The following is a 26,466-nucleotide window of genomic DNA, read 5'->3' on the forward strand; positions in this document are numbered from 1 at the left end:
ATTTAATATATATTCATGATTATGTCATTTGAAAACATTTAATAAATTGTTGAGTATTTGTTCTACTTTGCTAAGTACAGGGTTCCATAAAAGTTGTTAGTGTAGGTGTCTACTGAAACGCCTAGGCTAGGCTCTCTCTGTCACTGTCAGTTCGTGTGAGGATGATATTTGTGTGGTTTGTTGAATGAAGGCTGTCTCCAATATCTCTCCAGTCCCGGCCTAGGAAAAGGCATCTCTATTATTACCACAGGCTAGGCATTGAATATTACCATATTTTATTGATATTACATTTTGTAAAATTTCCATGATACAACTTGGTCAATGACAGTGTCTCAAAGTAGCTTTCACATGCATAATAGGCCTACATGTTGGAGAAATTCTGAGATTTTTTTTTTAGCAATCGAATGGTGATGATAATGATGCTATATTTCAAAGATGTGACAGATTCTCAACCATGCCTTTATTAGCAGCCAGAGCCAAAAATATGGTGGCATATATCTCTAGCCCGGCTTTAATTATTAATAGATTTAACAAAATAATAAATGGCGAACATAATGCATTTGTCAATTGTATGAACCACTATACGACCCCCAAGAGAGGTGCGTCATTGGTGCGTCATTTACAAATAGTTACTGACGCAGGGGTGCATCAAAAAACCTAGATGGTACGTCACATCAATGAACAAGGTGTGTCAATGTCCTTCACTTTACCAATACCACCCACCATATCATAAACAACATGGTCACAATGCATCAAAATGGTTGCGTCACCTAAAGGTAAGTCTTTTGACGCACAGGTGCGTCATGGTATTCATAAGGTATGATGCACATCGGACAAATGGCTAACCTCTCCCATGGGTTGGTCGTATAGTGGGTCATACAATTGACAAGTGCATGAAGCCCCTCGTATATAAACAAAATCAAATCCTGAATGTGAAACTAGGCTACCATTTTTTTTTTAATTTGGCCATATCAAATCATTTTTAATTTACTCAATCTGTTTCTCTTTTTATATTCCATGTTTTTTCTTTTCCATTTACAAGACTCAACTGTTGGAGTTGAGAACTACCAACTATCAACAGAGTGATAAAATTAGAAAATATGAAAATGGTAAGTAATGTAATGGTTTGTTATTTTTAAGATTTTGGCAACAATCCACCAAAATCCAATTGGGACTGCACTATAATAAAATAACTATTGCCATAGACATGTAATCAGAGACTGTCGTATATCCGAGATGGGTGAGAATTCTTCTAAATCTTATCAGAATTTAAATTTGGCAGATTTTTCTGCAATACCACTTATTTTTAATAAACCAGAATTTAATTGAATGAATAAATTGTGTGTCAAATTATTAAACCTACTATAGTACTACTATAGTCATTTATAAATTAGTATAAAACCAAATGGAAAAACATACACAATCCTTTGAAATAAAATATGTTGGTACTACTTATCATATCAATCAATTTAGTGCAGTTTAAAATCTTTGAGCATTATATTATGATGATGTAATGTTTTGTGTGATATTGGAACAAAATTATTAACTTGCCATTCCCTGATAATGTAAATGTGGAGTAATAACCTGTAACTTGCACTTTGCAGCCTAACTGAGCTGAATTGCGCGCATGTGTGGATGGCACATACAATAACTTTCTTCTCCATTAAGGGTCCCTTCGTATCGAGTGCTGCCCCATTTGTCTGTCCAAAATGACAAGTGGACCAGTATACCCAATTCTTTCAAAAGATGAACAACTGGGTTCTTTAGATGTGTACACTGGACCTCCAGCTTTTCAAAGCTGGTTGTCCAGTCTTGTAGGACAAGGACTTAAAACTCCTTGTCCTACAAAACTTGTTCTACCACCAGAACAATGGTTGAATTGTGACTTACCCTTACCCTGTGCTGATTGTATAGCTATTGTTTGCGATGCATCTGCCTACCATTCCCTGATAATGATGATTTTATTTCTGTTTCAGAACTCTCTACTCTGCGTAACCAATCCTCTTCTCATGAAAAAGAAATACAAAAGGCTAATAAGGTACGGTTTTCATAACATGATTTGAAAAGTAATATATAAAATAAAGCAATTTCAATTATTTGTTGCATGTCTTCTTCTTTTCGACTTCTTTTTTTTTTCTTTTTTTCCCTTTTTTTTTCTTTTTTTTCTTTTCTTCTTCTTTTCTTCTTTTCTTCTTCTTTTCTTCTTTTCTTCTTTTCTTCATCTTGTTCTTCTTTTCATCTTCTTTTCGTCTTGTTCTTTTTTTTTCTTCTTCTTCTTTTCATCTTGTTCTTTTTTTCTTCTTTTCCTCTTCTTTTTCTTCTTCCATTTAGGAGCAAACTTTATTTTTGAGGACTACTACTTCACTGGTTCTAGCTTTTACAGTGTTTATGCATATGGTCTTTGGATCATTACGCTAAAAATACTATCAATTGATTTGTATTTAGATAAATAAATATTTATGACTCGAGTTGAATGAAGAGTGATTTGTTATCATCTTTATGAAACCGTCTGTAGTGTGCAAATAAAATGTAGAAATATATTTTTATTTATCTATTTTGCTCTGCTTTTGTATTGAACCCTTTTGTTCATGCCTTGCCAGATTATTAATATCATTATACATTTTTGTTACAACTATTCTTTAACTTTTTCAGATCATTTCTAAAAGCAAGAAAGCAAAGGTAGGTACAATATACACAAACAAAACAAATTTCTTGTTGTTTCTGCCTCAAAATAAAATATTTATTGTACGAATACTTTCGACCATAGGTCATCATCAGGTACTGATAGAATATTGGTAAAACAAGAATACATATAAAAAAGGGGTACACTAGAAAACAAAGGAGTCTATTATGGGCTATATGGGCGTAACAATGAACAAGCAAATAACAAATTGACAAAAGCATTGACAAACAAAAGGTATTACATAATAATAACTCATGTCAATCAGATAGACAAGATAGAACTCAATTCCTAAATGATTTAAATGATACATTAAGTCCATTGGGTTTGAGAGTTCCAAGTTGAAAAATATACACGTCATTTAGACTAGAATTCTTATAGATTAAATATGTATGATTGAGATAAATGTAATATGATAATTCTCTGCTAATTACTAGCCACCATAGTTTACGCATTTCCTGCCTTATCCACTTACATATTTTATAATTCAAATACATTTACAGGCAATGTAAATTATTATGTCATCATCATCAGAAGCAATTTCCTTGACTGCTTTGAATATGTAAATTTGTTCTTGTTTTCCTCTTTATGATCTATAAATTTAAATATTACATATGTTCTATAATCTTAAAAAATAACACTATGTGATCCACCACTATAGGTTGGACTACCAATTATACTAAAATACAGGGCCTAAAAATGGTAAAAATAAGTGTTTTTTTGTTCTATCAAAATTTAAGAGGCATCTTTTTTTATCCACCTATTCAATGATTGATCATCCCAATTTGAGCATTACATTTTACTTCATTTCCTTAAGATATTGCATGTGTTTTTGTTCACAAAACAGGAGGTTGAAATGCTTATCCTTGAGAATGAGAGTCTTCAGAGGAAGTTACAGAGCCAAGAGGAAGACTTCCGTCTGCAGAATTCTACCCTCATGCAAGAGCTCTCTAAGGTAGCCATCTATATCAGTATTTCTCCCATTAAGGACACAAAATGCTTAAAGATGTATTCTCCTCCAAAAAAACAAGAAAAATGAAGATTAATTAGATCAGACTTTGAATATGTTATTTTGTAGTTTAATAAAGTTAATCACTTCCGTAGAAAAAAAAATAATGTTTTTACTTATAACGTGACAAAATAAATGGTTAAATGTTACCAAAAACCATTGGCTGGCAACCAATTTGACCATTTTATGCTTTAAATTACAGTTTTTTTCTATCCAATTTTTGGTCAAAGTGGATAATTATTATGTGACATTAAAATGACATATTCAACAAAAAAATTAAAAAAAATAAAAATGTTTAGGGGACAATACATCTTTAAAGAACCTAGTACATCTTTCAAGATGAGTAGAGACTTACCCCAGTGTGCTAGCTCACACAGCCACTTTCGCGGAGAAACGAGAAAGCACTAGAATTGGCAGCACTGACATGGTGTGAGGGAAGAAGCATGTAGTTGAAAAGTGTAACATGAGCAAGGATCCTGGAAAGGCACTATATAAATAAAAAATGATTGCCTGTGAAACGAACAAGGTCCAATAAGATAAGATAATATTTATTGGTCCATCATAAAATATGTTGGAAATTTATTTTCCAAATGGTGTACACTATACAAAAGTACATATACAAATATCAATATATAAAAAGAAGATATGTACTTAAAAATAGGTAAACTGGATTATTATTCATTAATAATAATAATACAGTTTGTTTTAACACTAAATTAATGGTAAACCCCTATTCAGTGGACACACTTGTTATTCAGGCACTTTGTTGGGTCCCAATGTACTCTTAATATAACTTGGTATAAACCTATCACAGATAAAAGATAATTATATATTGTTAAGCTCTGTCTACACTACCAAAGTGTATGTTACAAAAAAATGTGATGTGCTTAAATATGGTAGTAATATGCCCAAATATGGTAGTGATATGACATCATCAATAACATATGGGCACATCACTTTTTTTTGTCAAATAAAGTTTGATAGTGTAGACATTACTGGACATTTTTTTGTAGTTGTGTACAAGTAATGAAGAATTAGAAAAAGAGGTCGAAGACCTGAAGAAGGGCAAAGAGTCATCACAGAGCAGTCAAAGTGAAGTAGATGAATTAAGAAGACTGCAAGCAGTGAATGCTGCATTGCAGAAGAACCTCACAGGTATAAAATAGAGATTTTATCATTTTCATTGTATGTCAATTCACTATACTGCTATTAGAAACTGCTTTTAGAGACTCACTGTAGGTTTTATTCAGTTTCCGGTCTCTAGCAATGACGATGTCACGACAGAGGGCTAGCAATGCTTCTGTTGATGTTATGGCACCAGGGCCAGCTGTTTTTATCAGGATTTACCTGCAACCAATCTTAGTTAAGGAACCCTAATGTTCCTTATAGGATTTACCTGCAACCAATCCTAGTTAAGGAACCCTAATGTTCCTTATAGGATTTACCTGCAACCAATCCTAGTTAAGGGACCCTAATGTTCCTTATAGGATTTACCTGCAACCAATCCTAGTTAAGGGACCCTAATGTTCCTTATAGGATTTACCTGCAACCAATCCTAGTTAAGGGACCCTAATGTTCCTTATAGGATTTACCTGCAACCAATCCTAGTTAAGGGACCCTAATGTTCCTTATAGGATTTACCTGCAACCAATCCTAGTTAAGGGACCCTAATGTTCCTTATAGGATTTACCTGCAACCAATCCTAGTTAAGGGACCCTAATGTTCCTTATAGGATTTACCTGCAACCAATCCTAGTTAAGGAACCCTAATGTTCCTTATAGGATTTACCTGCACCCAATCCTATTTAAGGGATCTTAATATTCCTTATAGGATTTACCTGCAACCAATCCTAGTTAAGGGACCCTAATGTTCCTTATAGGATTTACCTGCACCCAATCCTATTTAAGGGACCCTAATGTTCCTTATAGGATTTACCTGCAACCAATCCTAGTTAAGGAACCCTAATGTTCCTTATAGGATTTACCTGCAACCAATCCTAGTTAAGGAACCCTAATATTCCTTATAGGATTTACCTGCAACCAATCCTAGTTAAGGAACCCTAATCTTCCTTATAGGATTTACCTGCAACCAATCTTAGTATATTGCTACATTTTAGCTGCAAAAGACACCAAGGACCAAAAATAAATGCTAAATTATGGGAACAATTATTTAAAAAAATCTCCTATTACTAATCACCTTTAAACTGTATTTTACTCATTGTAATTATACAGGTACTGTTGAAAAATATGAAGAAGAAATAGTGACTCTGAAACAAAGTACAATGTAAGTGTAGTGCAATGTGTTATCAAGCTTTCGTATCGAGACGGTAAAAAAAGATTAAAATGCGTATGCGTACAAGCCCAGTACACTTTGTTGTGAGGTGGTTTCCCGAATGATCGTAAAATCAAAATGGTACTAGGTATGACCAACGAGCATTCTTGTCACCAACTAGCCATCCATTCATAGAAGTAGCCTATCTGTACGGCGATCATAGAATGTGACCCGAGACATGACTAACCACGACTTTTAGTTGATAGAAGATTGAAAAAAATAAATTGTTAAGAAGAGTTGTACTGTATGTGGATGTTGAATGAAATTATGTCAATAATGTTTATATAGGCCTACTGTTCATTATTCATTCATTAAGCATGTGCGTATACAACGTCTGCGGCTTAGAATGAAGCTTGTGCAAAACTCATTTAGTAACAAGACGAAAGATACTTTATACAACCACCACACTTTTTCAATTTCCTCTCGTCTACCATCCAGATGCAAAAGTTCACTATTACCTTAACAGAGAGAGATATTACAAATACTATTCCTTTATCCGTATCCATGTATTTTACTGATGAACATAAACAATGTATTGCTTATTCTGAATCAGATCGCTAGGCCAAGCAAATCAGGAGCTTGAGAAGAAGTACTCTCTTCTTTTAGGGGACCGGCCTACTCCAACAGGCTCAGCTGATGGGTAAGTATTATTATTAGATAGAGCGCTTATAAGAAAACATTAAACGTAAAGTCTAATTTTCTAAATATTTTGTGCATCTGTCAGTTCCGGACAGCTGCTCGGAGTGCTTATGTTGACAAAGTTGAGTTGTGTTTAGTCCTGTATCGACATAAGCGCACCTTTGGTCTGGAAACTTTTGTCTAGAGAATTTAAGCTTTACTTTTTACTAAATAATAGTACCTATTTTCGTTAGGGAACAACCAGCAACTTTGGACAGTATAAAAGAACACGCACCAGTAGTAGAAGGTATATTTAGATCATATTATTTTCATATTATAAATAAATGCGTTTAAAAAAAAATGTTTTTTAAATGCTTGAGAACATAAAAAAAAGACTATCTCTTGAGCCTTATGTATACATCTAACCACTTGCATAAACCACCTACATAAACTACCTGTATAAACTTGTAAAAACCACCTGTAAAAACAACATGAATAAACCACCTGTATAAACAACTTGCATAAGCCACCTGTAAACCACTTGCATAAGCCACCTGTAAACCACTTGCATAAGCCACCTGTAAACCACTTGCATAAGCCACCTGTAAACCACTTGCATAAGCCACCTGTAAACCACTTGCATAAGCCACCTGTAAACCACTTGCATAAGCCACCTGTAAACCACTTGCATAAGCCACCTGTAAACCACTTACATAAGTCACCTGTAAACCAATTGCATAAACCACCTGTATAAACAACTTCCATAAACCACCTGCATAAACCACCTGTATAAACAACTTGCATAAGCCACCTGTAAACCACTTGCATACCACTTGCATAAGCCACCTGTAAACCACTTGCATAAGCCACCTATAAACCACCTGCATAAACCACTTGCATAAACCACATGCATAAGACACCTGCATAAACCACCTGTATAAATTACCTGCATAAGACACCTGCATAAACCACCTGTATAAATTACCTGCATAAGACACCTGCATAAACCACCTGTAAAACCCTCTTTTTTTGGTAGAACTTCATAAACTGATTGAAGCAGAACTTAGTGCTTTTATAGAAGATTTGAAATTATCATCAGTCACAGAGGATTTCTCAGATGACATCATTCCAAAAGGTATGGTATTTTTGCTGATTTTTTTGCAAATTTCTTAAATAAATAATAGTAAACGTTCCAATGAAAGTTCATACATGCTCGTAAAAAATATAAAATGTTTTTAAACAAATGTGCAGCACAAAATTCAACATACCTTGAATTTTTGAAAAAAAGATTCCTATCAGTGTTATGAAGATTGGTGACCTATGACCTGATGAAGAAGTCAGAAGATTCCACTTTACAAGGATGGTAATTCCAGTCTTTGGTCACAGTTCAGAGAAGGTTTCTTGTAAACAGCCTCTCGTTCCTAATCTCTATCTTCTCTGTCCGAAATTTTCTTATTGACCTAATCAATAGTGTGTCCGGTAGTAGTGGAAAAACGTTTTGCAACCGTCAAAAGTTTGTGGCTGGGGGCTAAAGATTGCTGTTCCTTCAGTCTATCACCGAGGAGTTGACGGCCTGTGTGTCCTAGGTAAATGTTTTAAATTGTATGTAAATATTTTTGTTCATTTTCAGATCCTTTGACTTTACTTAAGGAACACTGCCAGACCATCAAGACAAGGATCTCTACCGTCATATTCACTAATCTTGAATCATTATTTGAATTTGATCATCATCTTCATGATTCAATTGGTTTGTTCATTTATTTTTTATTTATTTATTTATTCTTTTCAGTGAAAAATAAAAAGAAGAAATCGGGGGTGGGTTCAAGGGCCTTTTAGACAATGATCAACAGCAGACGTACTTAATATTCTAAACTTTTAATCCACTTTAAATCTACCCTAAAGTATTGAAAATTCATAATGTATTACCCTTCCATATTTATTCTATTTATAGATACATCTCGGAATAGAAGTGGATCAGTATTGGATAATAATCCAGTAGGTGTATATTTTATTAGTATACAAATTTGATATACCGTACCACCCAATTCGTCTTTAAGCTAGGCCAAAGCGAATGCATAACATGGACTTGGTTGAAGTAGGCCTAGCTAGGCTAAGCCAAAGCGAATGCATAACATGGACTTGGTTGAAGTAGGCCTAGCTAGGCTAGGCCGAAGCGAATGCATAACATGGACTTGGTTGGCGTAGGCCTAGCTAGTCGCACAGTTTTTGTCTATTTTCTAATAATAGGAAGCTTTCACAGGAGCATGCAAATGTTAACTTTAACGCTCACTTTGTAAACAAATCAATCTGCGCGTTACAAACAACTTTAGTTACATGAGAACCTTATTTCTGAAAAATGTAACAAAATATATGTAACATACTGCTACATATATCTATTTTTTTATTAGGAGGCTTTGATACTAAAAGTAGAATCACTGAAAAAAACAGTTACAGGTGAGAAAAGTATTTGTTGTTTCATCAAAAGAATGTAAGGCATCATGTCAAAAATATTCTGCTGCAGTTACTGCAGTAACTACATTTCATTTACCTTTTACACTGTGTAATTAGCAACATTATATTTTTTAATCATTATGCACACTGTTTATTGCGGTGACTTCATTAATTTCTACCTTGAATCAAACTAAAATCAAACTTTATTGCAGGAAAAAAATTTACAGTAGGTACTGCAGTAACTGCAGTAGTATTTTTAACATGGTTTCTGAGAATTAAGACATTTTTAAAAATCTTTTGTGGTTAACCACCACCTTTATTTGTTCAATGTTTCATAAACTCCACTCCCAAAGACTTAATAATAAGTCTTTGTTTATATAGAGCATCTTGTGTATATGCTTGTCTTGTGAATGGGATTGCCACCTTTGAGAAGGATAGTGAATGAATTCACTTGTGGTAATTCTTGGAAATTTGCCTAAAATGAGAATAAAAAAAATATACTATAGACCTATGAATTTAAATTATTTATAAGTTTTATTTAATGTTTTATTTTTCAGAATCACAACTTAAATTAGACACAGAATCAGAAGAAAATAGGCTACTTAAAGAACAACTTCAACAACTACAGGTAAAAATTATTATTTAAATTTGTTATTTATTTTTATCTTCTTTATGCATGCTAGGCCCACCTAAGATTTTAACTTGTTGCAAATCAGCCATCATGGTGGTTTGAAGCCCTGCACCGTTTTTAGCCACTGACCTATATGCCTGTCCCTTGTAAGCCTGACAGTACCATATACTGTACTGTAAAACAATAATATTTTATATTGAACATTTGTTGTTGTCGTTGTGGACTGGCACTGGTTGGTGGCAACACTCGACATGAAGAGACCCTTAAGGGAGTAGAAAGTTGTGCTATGTGTTGTCCACACCTGCTGCGCAATTCAGCCAAGTAAGCAGGTTGTTCCCCCATTTACATTTACATAACATTTTGAAAATAAGATATGTTTTTTTTATATAGGATTCACACAAGTCAGAAACAACTAACAAATCAGATGAACTGAATAAGGTTTGTGAAACGATGTTTTAAACTCATTTAATGTTCTGCTTTTGTGAAGTTAATGAAAAATAGTGGAACCCACCTCTCAAAAGGTGTATTTTAGGCAAGCCTACTTGTTGTGACAACAAAATATGATGTCTCCATACATATCACTGTCATATTTAAGCATATCACTACCGTTTTTGTGCACATGACACTTTTTTTGTCAAACTAGTTTGATAGTGTAGACAGAACTTAAAACTGGCAGCAAAATGTACATTAGCTTGTGTGCAAGTAGTGAAGTGTTTAATCTTGCTGTTCTGTTTCATGTCAAATGTTAAGTTTATATGGTTTGTGGTGTTAGTAATATAGATTTTTAATTTATCAATTACAAAATCTTAACAAGTATACGTTTGCAATTTTGTTTAGCTTTCTGAGAAGGTCAAGAAAAAACAAGAAAGGTAAGTTAAGGATACAATATGCATTTAGAAACATGAATACATTTTCATAAATTTCATATTCAGCCAGCTACTCAACAAAAACACCCCATATAACTTCTCAATTAATAACTATCCCTTTTTTATGGGAGGGGTTAGTTGTTCAGGAGTTAGTTGCCCTTGTGTTACATATTCTACATGGGACAAGCTATGCAGGTTTCTGCTTACCGTACCACTCGTCTGTGTAAATTGGCCTAAAGTTGTTAATATTATGATCTTCCAGTCCAGTTCTTTACATTGTATTAAAAGAATAAAACAATTTTATAAACATGCATACATTGAAAATATATGTATATTACGCTCCTCTACTTTCTGCTATATACATATATAGTATGTTGTTTTGTAGAGCACTCTTCAGTTCGAAACGGTGCATTTTTGTTGTGAATACTATTAGCATTTTGCAAAGCACGCTTGTTAAGCTTGTGCACTCTTTGTGTTCATAATCAGTGTACCATGTCCCACATACCTGGCTCAGCCTATATATTGTGCCAGTTCTGCAGTAAATGTCATTTCGAAACCTGAGCTGCACTGACGAGATCTAATAAGATTGAAACAGTACTGTCTGCAGATTGGAGATGATAATAATTGTAGTTGATAATACAATAACCCCAAGTTTATTTTTACAGTATCATTCAACTTCAGAATGAAAGAGAAGATTTGTATAATGACATGAAGTAAGTATTCCTGCACACTACACTGCCGTCTATGGCCAGACCATTTGTGATGTGGTATCAGAGCCAGTTCACTGAATCACAGTAATAGCCTAGTCTAGTTTTCCAAAAAAGTGTAATGTCAAAACTTAGTAATCTAAAATCTCTAATCAGTCTGGACCATGTAAGGATGACTAAAATGAATGGATGACTAGTTGGGAACATTACAGCTTGTTGGTCATACCCAGTTCCAGTATGATACCAAGGTTAAAGGCCTGTCATATGTCAGATTTTTTTCTAATGACAAATTTCAACTCTACTCCCAAAGACTTTGTTTATGTAGAGCATCTTGTGTATATATTTGTCTTGTGAACAGGATTGCCCCCTTTAAGGGCCTGTTCAGACCTACGGAGTTATTCTTTCGTATTGTACGCGGCGTACAAGTCGATAGGTCTGAACCAGGAAAAGATTAGTGGAAGCCACCTTGTACGACACTGATATTTCGTACGCTACGAAAGCTCAAGGTATGAGTTCAGTGGACGTCGCTTACAATACGAAAGTCACGCATCGATGAATATGACCTAGGTTAGATATCTAGCCAATCAAATTACAATATTCGCCACATCACATCGTGACATGTGCTCCTCATCGTATAGCCAAGCTGATCCATTTGTTGTGATCGGTGAACGTGCGAAAAAATCATACCTTTTGTTGTTACACTATACAGTATTATTATTATTAATATTATATTAATTAATTTAAAATGTCATCGAAGCGTGCGCATTGACGAGAACCGAAGTAAAATACCTTATTTCATTGTGGGGAAGCCCTGAGTTCAGAGATCGGTTGGAAGTGAAAAACTGGCATAAAAGCACCGGCAACAAGATGTCTGTGTTCAACGAGATGGCGGACACGTTTGCAGATGGGCCATCCTCATAAAGAAGGATTTAATATCCAAACAAAATTGAAGGGGTCGTCGTATAAAGCGGCGAAAGACCGAGTAAATAAATCTGGAGCCGGTGCAAGTACGGGATTTGAACATTTTTCTGCCATAAATGATATTTTAGTTCATAGACCAAATATAAACCCAAACCCTAAAACGATCGGCTGGTTGGTATGCCTGACAACCAATCGATAATGCCGAGCCCAAGTGTTCGGTCTAGGCCTGTAACTCCTAAACCAAAAAAAAAAACCAACCAGTACTACTATTAATAACAACGAAGGTAGGTCTATGCGTGCGTTAGAGTTTGGTTAATCACCAGCGAGTGACATCATATCCGTTTGTAACGCAACATCGTTGCAATGAATCTGAACACTTTGCTCTTACGACGCTCATTAAAATATGACCTTGGCTGTGATACGAAAGCATAACTCCGTAGGTCTGAACATACCCTAAGAAGGATCGTGAATGAATTTGCTTATGGCTATTCCTGGCAATTTGCCTAAATATAAAAACAAAAAAAAGTTTGCAAAAATACCTCACAATACTCGATCAACCACATCAATTTATTTTCACATTACAGAAAAAAGTTAGATGATTTACAGGAATCAAAAGATAAAGAGGTTACAGTAAGTTGAACAATGTATCTTATTTATGATGGCTGTAGAAAAATACGGTCTGTTACCATTTCTTGAAACTTTCCACTGTTTGTGGTGGTTCTTGCCTGCAGATCCCTGTGTCAACTTGTGTGGTTAGTTCAACAAAAGTTCAGTGTGAATGATGCTTGGTTCCCACTAGAACGCAACACAAGGTATTAAGTGATTTTACCAATAACATGTGATTATTTGAACTGTTACTTGTCTAATTGATTGCATTGCGCTTACATCCTTGCGTTGCTTCCTAGTGGGAACCAAGCTTTAGGTTTTATTCAAAAAAGCATATTCATGTGTGATGATTTATCACATATTAGTTACCGATCGTTTTCACAACCTGCCGTGCTAGCAGCCTTACACGCTCATAAGTTTTTGACTCAACAGCAGCATGGAAAGCAAAAAGTCCCTATAATTGTTGAACGCAATTGCTGTCATTTAATTAATAATTAATTTTTTAGGAATTGAATGAACAGAAAAATAGAATACAAATTCAACTAGCCAAGTCAGATAAGGTAAATAAATTTAAATTTTGTTGATAATATTTGTCTTCATTTGCTAATTCATAAATCAAGGATTTTTCCAGTTTTTCTATTTCTCATTATTGATATTATTGTTTATTACTTATCATTTTTTGTTAGACATTGACTGCATACCAAGAAAAAATACAAGTTTTAGAAAACAGTATAGCAACATTAAATGATCAGGTATTGTGAATGGTTGTTAATTTACAGAATGTAAGTAATGAAAATATGAGACATAAAGCCATGGCTGCCAAATGAGAAAAAAATTGGTTACAGAATAACGCTACTTTCACACAGCAACGTCTAATCAGTTTAGTGAAAGGGAACTTGTATGAATGTAGCCGAACCTTTACAATAGATTTGGTTTTCTAAGTAAATCAGTTTATGCTGCACCTTGCAGACAGAATAGCCTTTCCACTTGTCAAATCCCAGTTTGCCAAATCTAGCTTGCCTAAAACACTGATTGAGTGACTTTTCTTGTCCAGGAATGATCACCTCAGAATGAGTATTATCCCAGAGACATGGATCAGTAAATGTACAAATATCAATGTCATGTTTCTCTCTCTCAATACCGGTTGGTATAACATATCTGGTTTTCCAGAAATGACAAAATCGCTTTTGGGGGAGTTTCTGGTTTTTTGAGAATCCGGTATTGAGAAACTCAACTGTATATATATAGTATTACTATTTGTGAGGGCGTGTGGCGCAGTGTGTTGGACGTTGGACTACTGATCGTGAGACCAAGGTTCGAATCCAACTCTCGTCGCATTGCTTGTATCTATAGGCAAGATACTTTACTTACGTTTGCCTCTCTCCACCCAGGTGTATAAATGGGTACCCGGTTAGATCAAGACACAACTTTGCACTGATTACTAGCTGCATTATGGAAGTATGTTTCCATACGTGTTTGATCCAAAAAAATGACTGGGGTAATAATGTTCAGCGCTTAGAGGTTTCATTACATTAGGCGCTTTATAAATCCAGGATATTATTATTTGCATGAGAAATTAATTCATAGAATAAAAAGTTAATTACTGTAAAATGCTAATAATAGATTTGTGCTAACAATTACAAATACAAGTATTCTCTTAAATAGATCTTACCTTAAAATTAAACCATAAAAAAACTGTGCTCCTACTAAAAACTTTGCTTTCATTTATAATATTTATTATATATTCTACCACATAAATTTGCATAACTGCTTATCATATTTTAACACCTGTGCACATTTGCATATTATGCTAATTAGGTAGTAGCACAAGGCTCCATCAACGTCGGTAAGATGGAGCAGATACAGACTGATAACAGCCGTCTTACAGCAGAGCTACAAGCCAGTCAACAGGTACTCATGTTATATGCTAATTTATGCAAATTCTGTTTAAAATATTCTATTATAATATCTGCATATTTAAATGTAATAAAATGTTTCAATAGTATGACATTAGTCGTTGCATGATGCTTATAACATCACTTATGTTTTATACACCAACTATTATAACTAGTGCATGGCATTCCAAACTATTAGTTTAGTATATTTACTGTGTACTACTAACTTTCTTTACAATATTTAGAATCATTTGTTTGTAGTTTGTAATTTTTAACTGTAATTTTTTTTATAACAATCTGAATTGTATGCCTTTTGGATTTTTCTTCTTTTTTACCTTCTTATATTAGGTGTTTTGTATTTGTTGTCTTGTATTGCCCTGCATATGTTTGGTCCTCCAAGCTGTGACCTGGGATGTTTTTGTTACATTCTCATGTTTTTTTTATGTGAAATAAAGGATGATTTTACTACTAGAAGAAAAATGAAACAGTTGTGGTAGCTATCAGTAATAACTCTTTCTATTGATATAATTAAACAATTTTTTGTTTACCTTTAATTGTAGCTTCAGAATTCATCTCAGGAGGAAGTAAACAAATTAAAGGTTAGTTTATAACAAAGAATATTAACTATGGATTAAATACAAATTCACCATAACAGTAGCATTTTTAATAGCTCCTATCAAAAGATGAAGGTGCTTACATCAGTAATATATTATCTATAGATGGTATAATATCAATTGTCTAAACTTTGGATTTGACTTGCTTTTAATTGAAAATCACTTATACAAATTTAAAGACTATTATTGGCGTCACATGCCACATTCACCATTTTCTTGAAATGCAGTGGCCGTTTAAATTCTCTTCTCTTTAAGAGTTTATCCAGGATTCACACAAGCTCTATACTTATACCAGATTCACACATATATGTATGTACAACAGAACTGTAAAGTAGGCAGTTTGATCTATTCTAATGGCTAATCCTACCAAGTTTACAATGCTTTCACACGCTGTTTAATAAAATGTAATTCATACGCATCCAGTGATTTATTATTCTCAAGCTAAAAGGGTGTTTTCTCAGTTCCAAAACCTTCTTCATTACAGGCTTATATAATTTCAGATTATGTCCACGGGTAATGCTATCCGTATAAAAAATATTGAAGAACTTCACTAAGATTGTCATGATGTATGTAAACAGTGTGTAAAATCTTAGAAAGATACATGCATATTCACATACCGCTTTGTTTTGTATGTTGAGATTACTGAATTGTTACAGGATTTTACATCGATGTGACAAGAAAACACTTTTCACGTTGCTACAAAGGTAACCATTTTTTATATGTGATTCGGGTATAAGTGTGATTTATTTTCTGTAGGCATTGAACGCATCAATTAAAAACCAATTTGAAATTGAACAAGACAATAACAGTAAACTCACAGCAGAGAAAACAGAACTACAGGGTCAAATATCTGAACTGGTAGCCTCAAATTCCAGACTTAGTGAAGAGATGAAAGGTATTCATAATGATAGAGACAACCTTCATAAAGACTTGCAAGAGTCTAATAAGGTATGATCAATTGGCTTATAGATTAGCTAGAAGGTGAACTCGAATGGTTCTCCTTTTGGACTTAGTTCCCTCTGTAAGTAGTCTGCCCTCTAGCCAATTTATATTAGCTCATTGGGTTTGATATACTATGTTAAATTAAAGGACAATTTCTTATATTTTGTGAATGCGTACCTACTACTAATCATCAAATAATTTTCTGAGGTATCTGTGTGGTTTGGGAAATTGACCATTAACTATAACCACCTGTAATGCACTCTACCATTGTTAGATTAGGGTGGCAAGAATTATGTTGGGTGTTGGCTTGTATTTATTTACCTTACTGCCTTTATTTAATTTGAAATTACAATAATTTTTTTCTAATATTTTCTTTTAAAGATTGCAGACAACCGTAAGAGTATGTTAGATGATTTAGCAATTCAAATGCAAACAATTAAACAACAAAATACTCAGGAAATAGAAGCTTTAACAAGTAAATATCAGGTATATATATTATTTTGCTAATTAAATTTAGTGGTAAAATGTTTAGTCTTAATTTTCTCCCTAAACAGAAGATCAGATCTCCGTTAGCAGAGACTTCTTTTTGTTCCTGAACCTAACCACATTTCTATGCTTCCCTCAAAAGTTCTGTCTAAACTAGTTTGACAAAAAAAGTTTGATGTGCCCAAATATGGTAGTGATATGCCAAATATGGTAGTGATATGCCAAATATGGTAGTGATATGACAGTATCATGTCCATGTATGGACACATCAAATTTGTTGATAGTTTTGATAGTGTAGACAGAGCTTAAGAAGAATTTAGGGACATATAAAAATAAGCTATCAATATGGGTAATAGTTTGTTCTTAAAATGAATTATATAATTAAAATCTAAATGCAATCAATCAATATAACATAGTGTAACTATAACTAAATTATTTTCAATATTTTTAATGTAGGATGAAATTGATGAACTAAATAAACTACATGAGGTACTATATATTTGATTTTTTTTTTATTTACAATTTAAGTCTGTATACTTGTTACTCCTTACAATGTATTTCATGTCAATATAGCCTACATAGTCTTTCTTTGCACACTCTTCAAAAGATAGTCATGTTATGTCCTAATATTTCTTTATTATATATATACAGATTTCCTCCTAAGGATGATTAATTATTAAATGTAGTTAGTTAACTGCATTAGAACAATTTTGAAACGGTTCCTTATATAACAACATGGGTGTTAAAAGTACACTTTCATTGCAATTATTTAACCAAAATATACTTGTTTATTTATAGAAAGAAATTACAAAAGTTCAGGAGCAACTAAAAGGTGAAAAGGTATGTCTGTACTCCGTTGGCCTGTACTCTGTTGGCCTGTACTCCGTTGGCCTGTACTCCATTGGCCTGTACTCCATTTGCCTGTACTCCATTGGCCTGTATTCCATTGGCCTGTACTCCGTTGGCCTGTACTCTGTTGGCCTGTACTCCGTTGGCCTGTACTCTATTGGCCTGTACTCCATTTACCTGTACTCCATTGGCCTGTACTCCGTTTGCCTGTACTCTGTTGGCCTGTACTCCATATGCCTGTACTCCATTGGCCTGTACTCCATTGGCCTGTACTCCATTTGCCTGTACTCCATTGGCCTGTACTCCATCTGCCTGTACTCCATTTGCCTGTACTCCGTTTTCCTGTACTCCATTGGCCTGTACTCTATTTGCCTCTACTCCATTTGCCTGTACTCCGTTGGCTTGTACTCCATTTACCTGTACTCCATCTGCCTGTACTCCATTTGCCTGTACTCCATTGGCCTGTACTCCATTGGCCTGTACTCCATCTGCCTGTACTCCATTTGCCTGTACTCCATTGGCCTGTACTCCATTTGCCTGTACTCCATTGGCCTGTACTCTGTTGGCTTGTACTCCATTTGTCTGTACTCTGTTTGTCTGTACTCCATTGGCCTGTACTCCATTGGCCTGTACTCCATTGGCTGTACTCTGTTTGTCTGTACTCCATTGGCCTGTACTCCATATGCATGTACTCCATTTACCTGTACTCCATATGCATGTACTCCATTTGCCTGTACTCCATATGCATGTACTCCATTGGCCTGTACTCCATTGGCTGTACTCTGTTTGTCTGTACTCCATTGGCCTGTACTCCATATGCATGTACTCCACACATCCACGTCAAACAGCGAAAATGGGACATTAAGTGTTCCGAGAGCCGTTTTCATTGTTTAAGTTAGCCGGAGCCTTTTTCGATTGGCTATAAATAGAAAGTTCCCGAGCATTTCGAGCGACGCGAGTTCTGACTTCCGTGTTTTATAGGCTGTCTAAATTTCCCTTTTAACGGATTTATATTAAATTATATTGTTGTTTGATTTATTTCTGTTTATTAAGAACATTTATATTAAACAAAAACCACAACAATAGCAATTTTAGTTGATTATGGATTAATTGATTCGAATTCTAAGATAAACGTCTAAGCCAAATGTAAACGTAAACAAAGCGAGTCATACGGCGAAAACAAAAAAGTGAAAACTAACTAATCTGTTAAAATAGCTAACATTAATTTGCAATTTTTAAATGAAATTCTGAAAACGCTATAATATAGTCTTATATGCATTTTCAAAGATTTCCAAATATAAGCTTGGGGTTATTTTTCAAACAAATTCTATAAGGAGTTGAAGATAGTGTATTTTGAGCGAAAGTGCGGTGCGCGTAGGCCTAGGAAGACGCGGCAGGGCTGGAATACTCGTTTCCTTAGGCGACGAGAACGTCGGAAGATGCGCTCTATCACTGGGCTCTCGATTTTAGTTCTTGTTAAGTGGATGATGCAGAATCTTATAATATGGGCTTATAAATTTTAAAATAAAGTGCTGAACTTTCATTTTTCTTAAAATTATGAAGATTAGTGTGAAGTGAGGACTGTCTGCATGCCTGAACGGTTGACTTGGTAAAATACTGAAAAATCAGTAAATTAGTTAGGCCTAGCTAGGCTAATTAATTAATGTACAGTATATAATGTCATTATTTTTATGAATAGAGCTAAACCTACTAGTAGGCTTACTAGTAATCTCATAATAAATCTGTTAATGTCACCTGTCACTAACATATGATTTATTTAAGTACAGTATATGCTGAAAATGTTTACTTTTTATCGGAGCTAAAATGAAATTTCATGGTTCCCTGCTTTTTATTATAATAATGGAGCAATAAATGAAATACAAATACACACCAATTAACATTTTAACTTTTAATATTATCACAAATTTCACCTTAAAAATCAGACAACAAGTTTTCTACATCAACTTAGCTAACATCTTTTGTACTAAGCCTAATCTTCGAAAAGATTTTCTTTACTGTAGTACTGTAGGCCTATTACCATTATTTATTTGCCGATTTGAAATGTACATTTAAACTTTATTAAACTACTGCACAACAACCAACCGCCACTTGAACCTTTAAATAAGTAAATTAGGATAAGTTAAAGTTTTTAAAAAATAAAATGTCTTTTTGGCATGCAATACATCTATAGATATCCATTATTACAGTATTAATAGTGCTTTTTCACATTATATGCCAGAGCAATTAATATGACTCATAAGAAATTGTTGTTGATTTAATGCTATTTGTATTGAAGTATGTAGAACAATCCTCTGTGGTCTGTAAAAAAAAAACAACATTCAATTAATAATAATCATTATTTAATTATATTTGTATATTTTACTTATTTTCTTAGGCCTAAAAACGGTTCTAGGACACCTACCCCCTAGACAGTTACCCCCCGGATGTTTACCACCCGGACAACTACCCCCTTAGGACAACTACCCCCCGGACAACTACCCCCCGGACAACTACCCCCTTAGGACAACTACCCCCTTAGGATAACAACCCCCCGGACAACTACCCCCCGGACAACCACCCCCTTAGGACAACTACCCCCTTAGGATAACTACCCCCCGGTCAACTACCCCCCGGTCAACTACCCCCCGGCCAACTACCCCCCCCCCCCCCAATCCAAAAGTAGACAAATATATAGGACCGGTTTCTGTAAAAATGAAATCATCTGTTTTTAACGGGTGTTTCGAAACTAGAGACCCGAGACCAGAGACCTGACACGAGACCCAATACGAAAAGGGAGACCTATATTTGGGTCTCCCTTTTCGTATATTAGGGTCTCCCTTTTCGTATAGTGTGGTCTCTATTTTCGTATAGTGGGGTCTCCCTTTTCTTATAGTGGGTCTCCCTTTTCGTATATTTAGGTCTCCCATTTCGTATATTTGGGTCTCCCTTTTCGTATATTTGGTCTCCCTTTTCGTATATTTAGGTCTCCCTTTTCGTATATTAGGGTCTCCCTTTTCGTATAGTGGGGTCTCCCTTTTCGTATAGTGGGGTCTCCCTTTTCGTACGTGGGTCTCCCTTTTCGTATATTTAGGTCTCCCTTTTCGTATTGGGTCTCGGGTCTCTGGTCTCTGGTCTCGGGTCTCTAGTTTCGAAACACCCGTTTTTAACCGATTATTCTGTTTAACAGCACGCTAGACCCTAGATGTGCTAGATTTAAAGTACCGTATTTATTGAAAAAACGGCCTGGGCTGTTTATTGTTTAGGTGGTTTTTAGGTGGACATTTATTGGAAGAAAGTTGTTTATTCAATGGGAGGGGGTATAATCTAATGGAAATAGACGCCGATTATTCCATATAATGTTTCATGGGAGTGACATGTTCACCGTTTATTTGAGGGGAATTTATTTAAAGATCGACGTTTATTCGGTGAGTGAACATTGAGGTCAAATATCAAAAGTGATATTATTCTTCAAGTGCACAAAAATACATATATGACAAATTTGAGACAAAAATTAATTCTTTTAAGACCAGTGGTTATCGAAGCATTGTCCTGACGCAAAAATCCTATCCTATGATCATGTGTGACAATCTTCAGTTTATACCACCAGGCTATATTTATGTTCAATCTTTTACTTTTGTTTACAATAATGAATAGTAATTCGTCAAAGTAACGAATTAAAATATAGTTATTAGTTGCAGAGTCAGGTTGTTGAATGGTCTGGGTGGTTAGGGTGTTCTAAAGAGATAGTTTTCTGGGTGGTAATTGTCCGGGTGGTAATTGTCCGGGGGGTAATTGTCCGGGGGGTAATTGTCCGGGGGGTAATTGTTCCTAGGGGGTAATTGTCCGGGGGGTAGTTGTCCAGGGGGTAGTTGTCCTAAGGGGGTTGTTGTCCTAAGGGGGTAGTTGTCCGGGGGGTATTTGTCCGGGGGGTAGTTGTCCTAAAGGGGTAGTTGTCCTAAGGGGGTAGTGGTCCAGGTGGTGGTTGTCCGGGGGGTAGTTGTCCGGGGGGTAAATGTCCAGGGGGTGAATATCCGGATACGCTAAAAACAACGCGCGCCCGACAATGAACACGCGCCAATAATGCACGCACTACCCCACTATAGGCTAAAGCCTGGCTCTCCTACTGTACTACTAGGCCTAGACTATATTGATTTATAAATTAAAAAAAAGAGGCTTTGTAGAGTTTTATGATTAAAAACAGCTTTCCTATATATTATATGTTGCCCTTATTAATTTACAAAACCACATTTTTTATCTTATGGCGTAAAAAATGATTTTAGCTACAACCATGTGTTCCATTTTCAATAGTGAAATACCCAAGAAGGCACATGTTTAAGCAGCCATTAAAAAAAAATAAAAAATAACCCCAACGAGATTTTTTTATTAACTACTATTGAAAAATCAAATATTCAGAAACTATAAAACCCACCTTCTCAAAAAATTGCGTTGTTTTATTACAGCCTCAACAAATTAGACGAAATTTTAACATTCGAATAGCCTAAAATTGTTTAAAAAACATCGGTGTAATTCACCCTTGTTTCACACAAATATAATGGGTTCGTCGATTAAAAAACAATATCACGTGGTTCGTAGATGCCTTGTCAAAGGTTTTCATGAATTATTCATTAGTAAATAAAACCAAAAGTTCCAATTGGCCAGTTTGCAAAAACCTAAGATTTACTTTTCAAAACAAAATTGCTTCCGGGTAATTGTCCACACTGTCTCGTGTGCAAAAACGATTGGCTGCCGATAGAGGGCTCACTACTTTTTGTCCCTGGTGAATCGAGTGTGTCCATTGGCCTGTACTCCATATGCATGTACTCCATTTGCCTGTACTCCGTTTTGCTGTACTCCATTGGTCTGAACGCCATTGCCTCTACTCCATTTGCCTGTACTCCATTTGCCTGTACTCCGTTGTCTTGTACTCCATTGGCCTGTACTCCATTGGCTGTACTCCATTTGCCTGTACTCCATTGGCCTGTACTCCATTTGCCTGTACTCCATTGGCCTGTACTTTGTTGGCCTGTACTCCATTTGCCTCCACTCCATTGACCTGTATTCTATCGTTTGTGTTTTTGAACAAACCCTAGAGTTTGTAAAGGTTGAAATACTGTATTTTATGTTTTAAAATATCTTGATTGTTTTTTACAGGAGAAGCGAGAAGCATTAGAACCATTAAAAGATGAAGTCAACAAGCTGAATGAAGAAGTACAATCATTAACCAACTCCAAAGGATGGTTTGAACGAAGACTGCAAGAGATAGAGGTATAATTTGGTTTGAATACTTACTCAGATTAATAAATGCCATTCATAGAAACCTTGAGAAAATAATCAAACATGCTAAATGCAAACAACAGCATGTGATTCTAAACAGAAAGCATTGGGTGTGATAACATCAGAATAGAAAGTAATGTATTGTCATGATCCAACCTCATATTGGATGTAGTCTCAGCTAGCTAATATCTTTAATGTGTTTGTTTATTACTTTATGTCACATGATATACTCCATACCTCACTTGTCTTTATTCACCAAATTCCAAACCTTTAAACAACATTGCCAAGATACAGAACCCTTTAAAAAATAGTTTTTTAACAATTTTTAGGAAGAGTTTAAAAAGACTGTGGAATCACATGAGCAGAAGGTCGGCGACCTCAACAAAACAATTGAAGAACAAGATAATGTGAGAATAACTGGTTTTTTTTTCATAAAGAAATGAAGTAAATTCTGCTCGCGGTCTACATCTTGTTTGTCTCACTGACGTAATTGTACATTTAAGAATACTTGCAAAACAATTTGTAATGATTGGTGTGTGCTCGAACCTACGACCTCCAGATCACTAGTCTGATTTTTTTCATTTCTTTATTCGAATTCACAAAATAACACAACATATAAAATACAAAGAATGAATTCAGGGCAACACAAAAAGGTAACCAAAGGTCTAACTTATTTTCATTGTGGCCCTTAGGTTGAACTTATTTCCATTGTGGTCCTCAGGTTGAACTTATTTCCATTGTGGCCCTTAGGTCGAACTTATTTCCATTGTGGCCCTTAGGTCGAACTTATTTCCATTGTGGTCCTTAATACCATTGACCTTACATTGATGGCAAGGGTTGTATTCAACCCCAAGAAAACCAATAGGTATTCGTTAGTTTCCAACTTGTGACCAAGATTTTTAAGCTTTCATGTTAACCCTCGCTTCCATTGAATCACCACGCTGTGCTGCAAATAAATAAAAAAATTGTTGGTATCTCTCACACAAAAGCAATTCATATGTCAACTGAACAATCAATGTTCTCAATCATGAGGACAGCTAACAAGTAACTGTCACGAATTAGTGATTGGAATCCAATGGAAATCCTTGACTAGTTATTCTACAGATACAGTTAAAAGAAACTATTAATTTGAATTAACTAATTTAAATTGATGATAATTTCATTGTTAGGACTTTAAGGAACAGTTAAACAAACACAAACTGGAGTTAGAGAAATCTGAAGAAAAATGTGGAGAGTTACAGAATAAAATAGATGAATTAAAACAGGTAAAAACTATTGAATGTTCTGTTGAAAATGACTTTTAAAATGAATGCTCAATTACATCCATGCTTTAATAATAGTGCATTAAAATTGTCAGTTTAAAACTGTTTTTCTGATAGGTAAGACACTTGACTGTCATACAGAGAGACCCAGGTTCAATTCCTGACAACTCCCAGTCTACTCAGCTATAAATGAGTACCTGGTTGAAAATACTAGGGAGAAAATAACGACGTGGAAAGGAACTGGCCATCCTACCACATAATGCAGAGGCTTAGTACAATGAGCTCCTAACAGCTCATTTCCTACTTTCAGAAATGAATATGGGACTTACCAATTTGATAATTTCTACTATAAAATGTGTGTATTTTTTAGCATGCTATTGATAGTATTGAAGAACGAAAAATCAGTGAGAAGAAAGGAATCACAATGGTAAATTATTCCTTTTACATCAAGAAAATTAATATTTTATGTTCATTTAAAAAAAGTAATGTAATGGTTGACATCATTTATCAAGAGCAACCAGGCGATTGAGATCCATGTAAATGGAACTTACAAAGTTTATTTCAAATACAATTAATTGAGTTGATAAAAAGTAAGATTCATTTAAATTAAACTGTAGTAATTTGTTTTGAATGATAGCAAATATTAATTTTTAGATAGTATATACGTAGTATATGTGGCAGATAAAAAAAATTATGTGTAATGCATATAATTGAGTTTTAGAATTATAGACAAATTTGTTTACAGGTAAAAGACTTGAAACGTCAACTAAAAATGGAGAGAAAACGAGCAGAGAAGTTGCAAGAGAGGTTACAGCAGGTTCTAGCGGACACTTCACCATCTCGTCTAGGAATCGATCTCTTACAAATTCAGGACTACGAGAGTCGCCAAAAGCTGGACACCAGTAGCGTGTCCTCTTGGAGTCAGAGTGGTGTCGGAACCAGTTTGGATAACACGCAGGTAAAAAAGATACCTGTTGTGCTATAAGATCTAATTCAAAGTTATCACCTTTGTGACCCTTTTTTCAGTCACCTAAGGAGTCTGCTGTTGTTTAGAGCTTTTATGTTATTTTTTCAGTTACTTGGGGGGTCTGATATGAGATTACTGATTATTTAATATAGCATCCTTTAGTTATGAGTTTCATGATCTTTTTCAGTTACCCGAGGTGTCTGATATGAGATTACCAGTTACTTATTATAGCATCCATTAGTTATGAGTTTCATGATCTTTTTCAGTTACCTGAGGTGTCTGATATGAGATTACCAGTTACTTATTATAGCATCCTTTAGTTATGAGTTTCATGATCTTTTTCAGTTACCTGAGGTGTCTGATATGAGATTACCAGTTACTTATTATAGCATCCATTAGTTATGAGTTTCATGATCTTTTTCAGTTACCTGAGGTGTCTGATATGAGATTACCAGTTACTTATTATAGCATCCTTTAGTTATGAGTTTCATGATCTTTTTCAGTTACCTGAGGTGTCTGATATGAGATTACCAGTTACTTATTATAGCATCCTTTAGTTATGAGTTTCATGATCTTTTTCAGTTACCTGAGGTGTCTGATATGAGATTACCAGTTACTTATTATAGCATCCTTTAGTTATGAGTTGCATGATCTTTTTCAGTTACCTGAGGTGTCTGATATGAGATTACCAGTTACTTATTATAGCATCCTTTAGTTATGAGTTTCATGATCTTTTTCAGTTACCTGAGGTGTCTGATATGAGATTACCAGTTACTTATTATAGCATCCATTAGTTATGAGTTTCATGATCTTTTTCAGTCACCCGAGGTGTCTATTGTTGGCGGCTCATTGAGTGATGAAACTACAGAATTGATAGCTAGGATAACAGAACTACAGCAAACTAACTGGACACTAGAAGAAAAGGTAAGATTAAAATAAATGATAAAATAACCAATAAAATAAACGTTTTATTTTGTTTTTTATTTTACTTTGTCCCAATTAATGCCCTCCATAGTGTACTATTCCTTGTATTAAATTTACCTTTGATCATTCACTACTAGCTCTTAATTCTACACACATACACAACAGAGGTCAATAATATCTGTAAGATTTGGTTGACTATTTGAATTGATTGAAATTGATTGATTGATTGATTGAAATTGATTGATTGAAATATATATTTATACTGGGTAACCTCTTCAGTCAAAGACTGGTCTCCCAGAGGGCCCAGTTGGTGATCAGTGGCTGTGATGTACTAATACACCGGGGTAACCCCCTACTCGTCTCGAAAGATGTACTAGGTTCTTTAAAGTGCACACGAGCAAGTTGTGTACACTGGACCTACGGTTTATAGTCC

The 26,466-nt window shown here is 34.9% G+C and overlaps 1 protein-coding gene across 3 annotated transcripts in view; it reads left to right on the forward strand.

Moving 5' to 3' along the window:
• LOC140058773 (GRIP1-associated protein 1-like) overlaps positions 1-26,466 on the forward strand; it is a 35,959-nt gene that overhangs the window by 59 nt on the left and 9,434 nt on the right. For 2 of the 3 annotated variants that reach the window (XR_011847055.1, XM_072104515.1), the window contains exons 2-32: positions 1,043-1,109; positions 1,977-2,038; positions 2,653-2,679; positions 3,528-3,635; positions 4,703-4,844; positions 5,921-5,972; positions 6,574-6,660; positions 6,893-6,945; positions 7,675-7,773; positions 8,269-8,385; positions 8,590-8,633; positions 9,047-9,092; positions 9,647-9,717; positions 10,111-10,158; positions 10,558-10,589; positions 11,252-11,299; positions 12,799-12,844; positions 13,327-13,380; positions 13,507-13,572; positions 14,639-14,731; positions 15,276-15,314; positions 16,086-16,277; positions 16,653-16,757; positions 17,214-17,246; positions 17,556-17,597; positions 22,758-22,871; positions 23,210-23,287; positions 24,050-24,145; positions 24,513-24,569; positions 24,888-25,100; positions 25,929-26,033. Coding sequence is in view for 2 of the 3 variants with exons in the window: in XM_072104515.1 (XP_071960616.1) it covers positions 1,043-1,109; positions 1,977-2,038; positions 2,653-2,679; positions 3,528-3,635; positions 4,703-4,844; positions 5,921-5,972; positions 6,574-6,660; positions 6,893-6,945; positions 7,675-7,773; positions 8,269-8,385; positions 8,590-8,633; positions 9,047-9,092; positions 9,647-9,717; positions 10,111-10,158; positions 10,558-10,589; positions 11,252-11,299; positions 12,799-12,844; positions 13,327-13,380; positions 13,507-13,572; positions 14,639-14,731; positions 15,276-15,314; positions 16,086-16,277; positions 16,653-16,757; positions 17,214-17,246; positions 17,556-17,597; positions 22,758-22,871; positions 23,210-23,287; positions 24,050-24,145; positions 24,513-24,569; positions 24,888-25,100; positions 25,929-26,033 (2,436 nt within the window). In the remaining variant the exon portion in view is untranslated. The remainder of the gene's footprint in view (positions 1-1,042; positions 1,110-1,976; positions 2,039-2,652; positions 2,680-3,527; positions 3,636-4,702; positions 4,845-5,920; positions 5,973-6,573; positions 6,661-6,892; positions 6,946-7,674; positions 7,774-8,268; positions 8,386-8,589; positions 8,634-9,046; positions 9,093-9,646; positions 9,718-10,110; positions 10,159-10,557; positions 10,590-11,251; positions 11,300-12,798; positions 12,845-13,326; positions 13,381-13,506; positions 13,573-14,638; positions 14,732-15,275; positions 15,315-16,085; positions 16,278-16,652; positions 16,758-17,213; positions 17,247-17,555; positions 17,598-22,757; positions 22,872-23,209; positions 23,288-24,049; positions 24,146-24,512; positions 24,570-24,887; positions 25,101-25,928; positions 26,034-26,466) is intronic. The other variant, XM_072104516.1, reaches the window with a different exon arrangement.

This window comes from Antedon mediterranea, chromosome 9 (genome assembly GCF_964355755.1).
Source record: "Antedon mediterranea chromosome 9, ecAntMedi1.1, whole genome shotgun sequence".
NCBI classification, from domain to species: Eukaryota; Metazoa; Echinodermata; class Crinoidea; order Comatulida; family Antedonidae; genus Antedon; species Antedon mediterranea.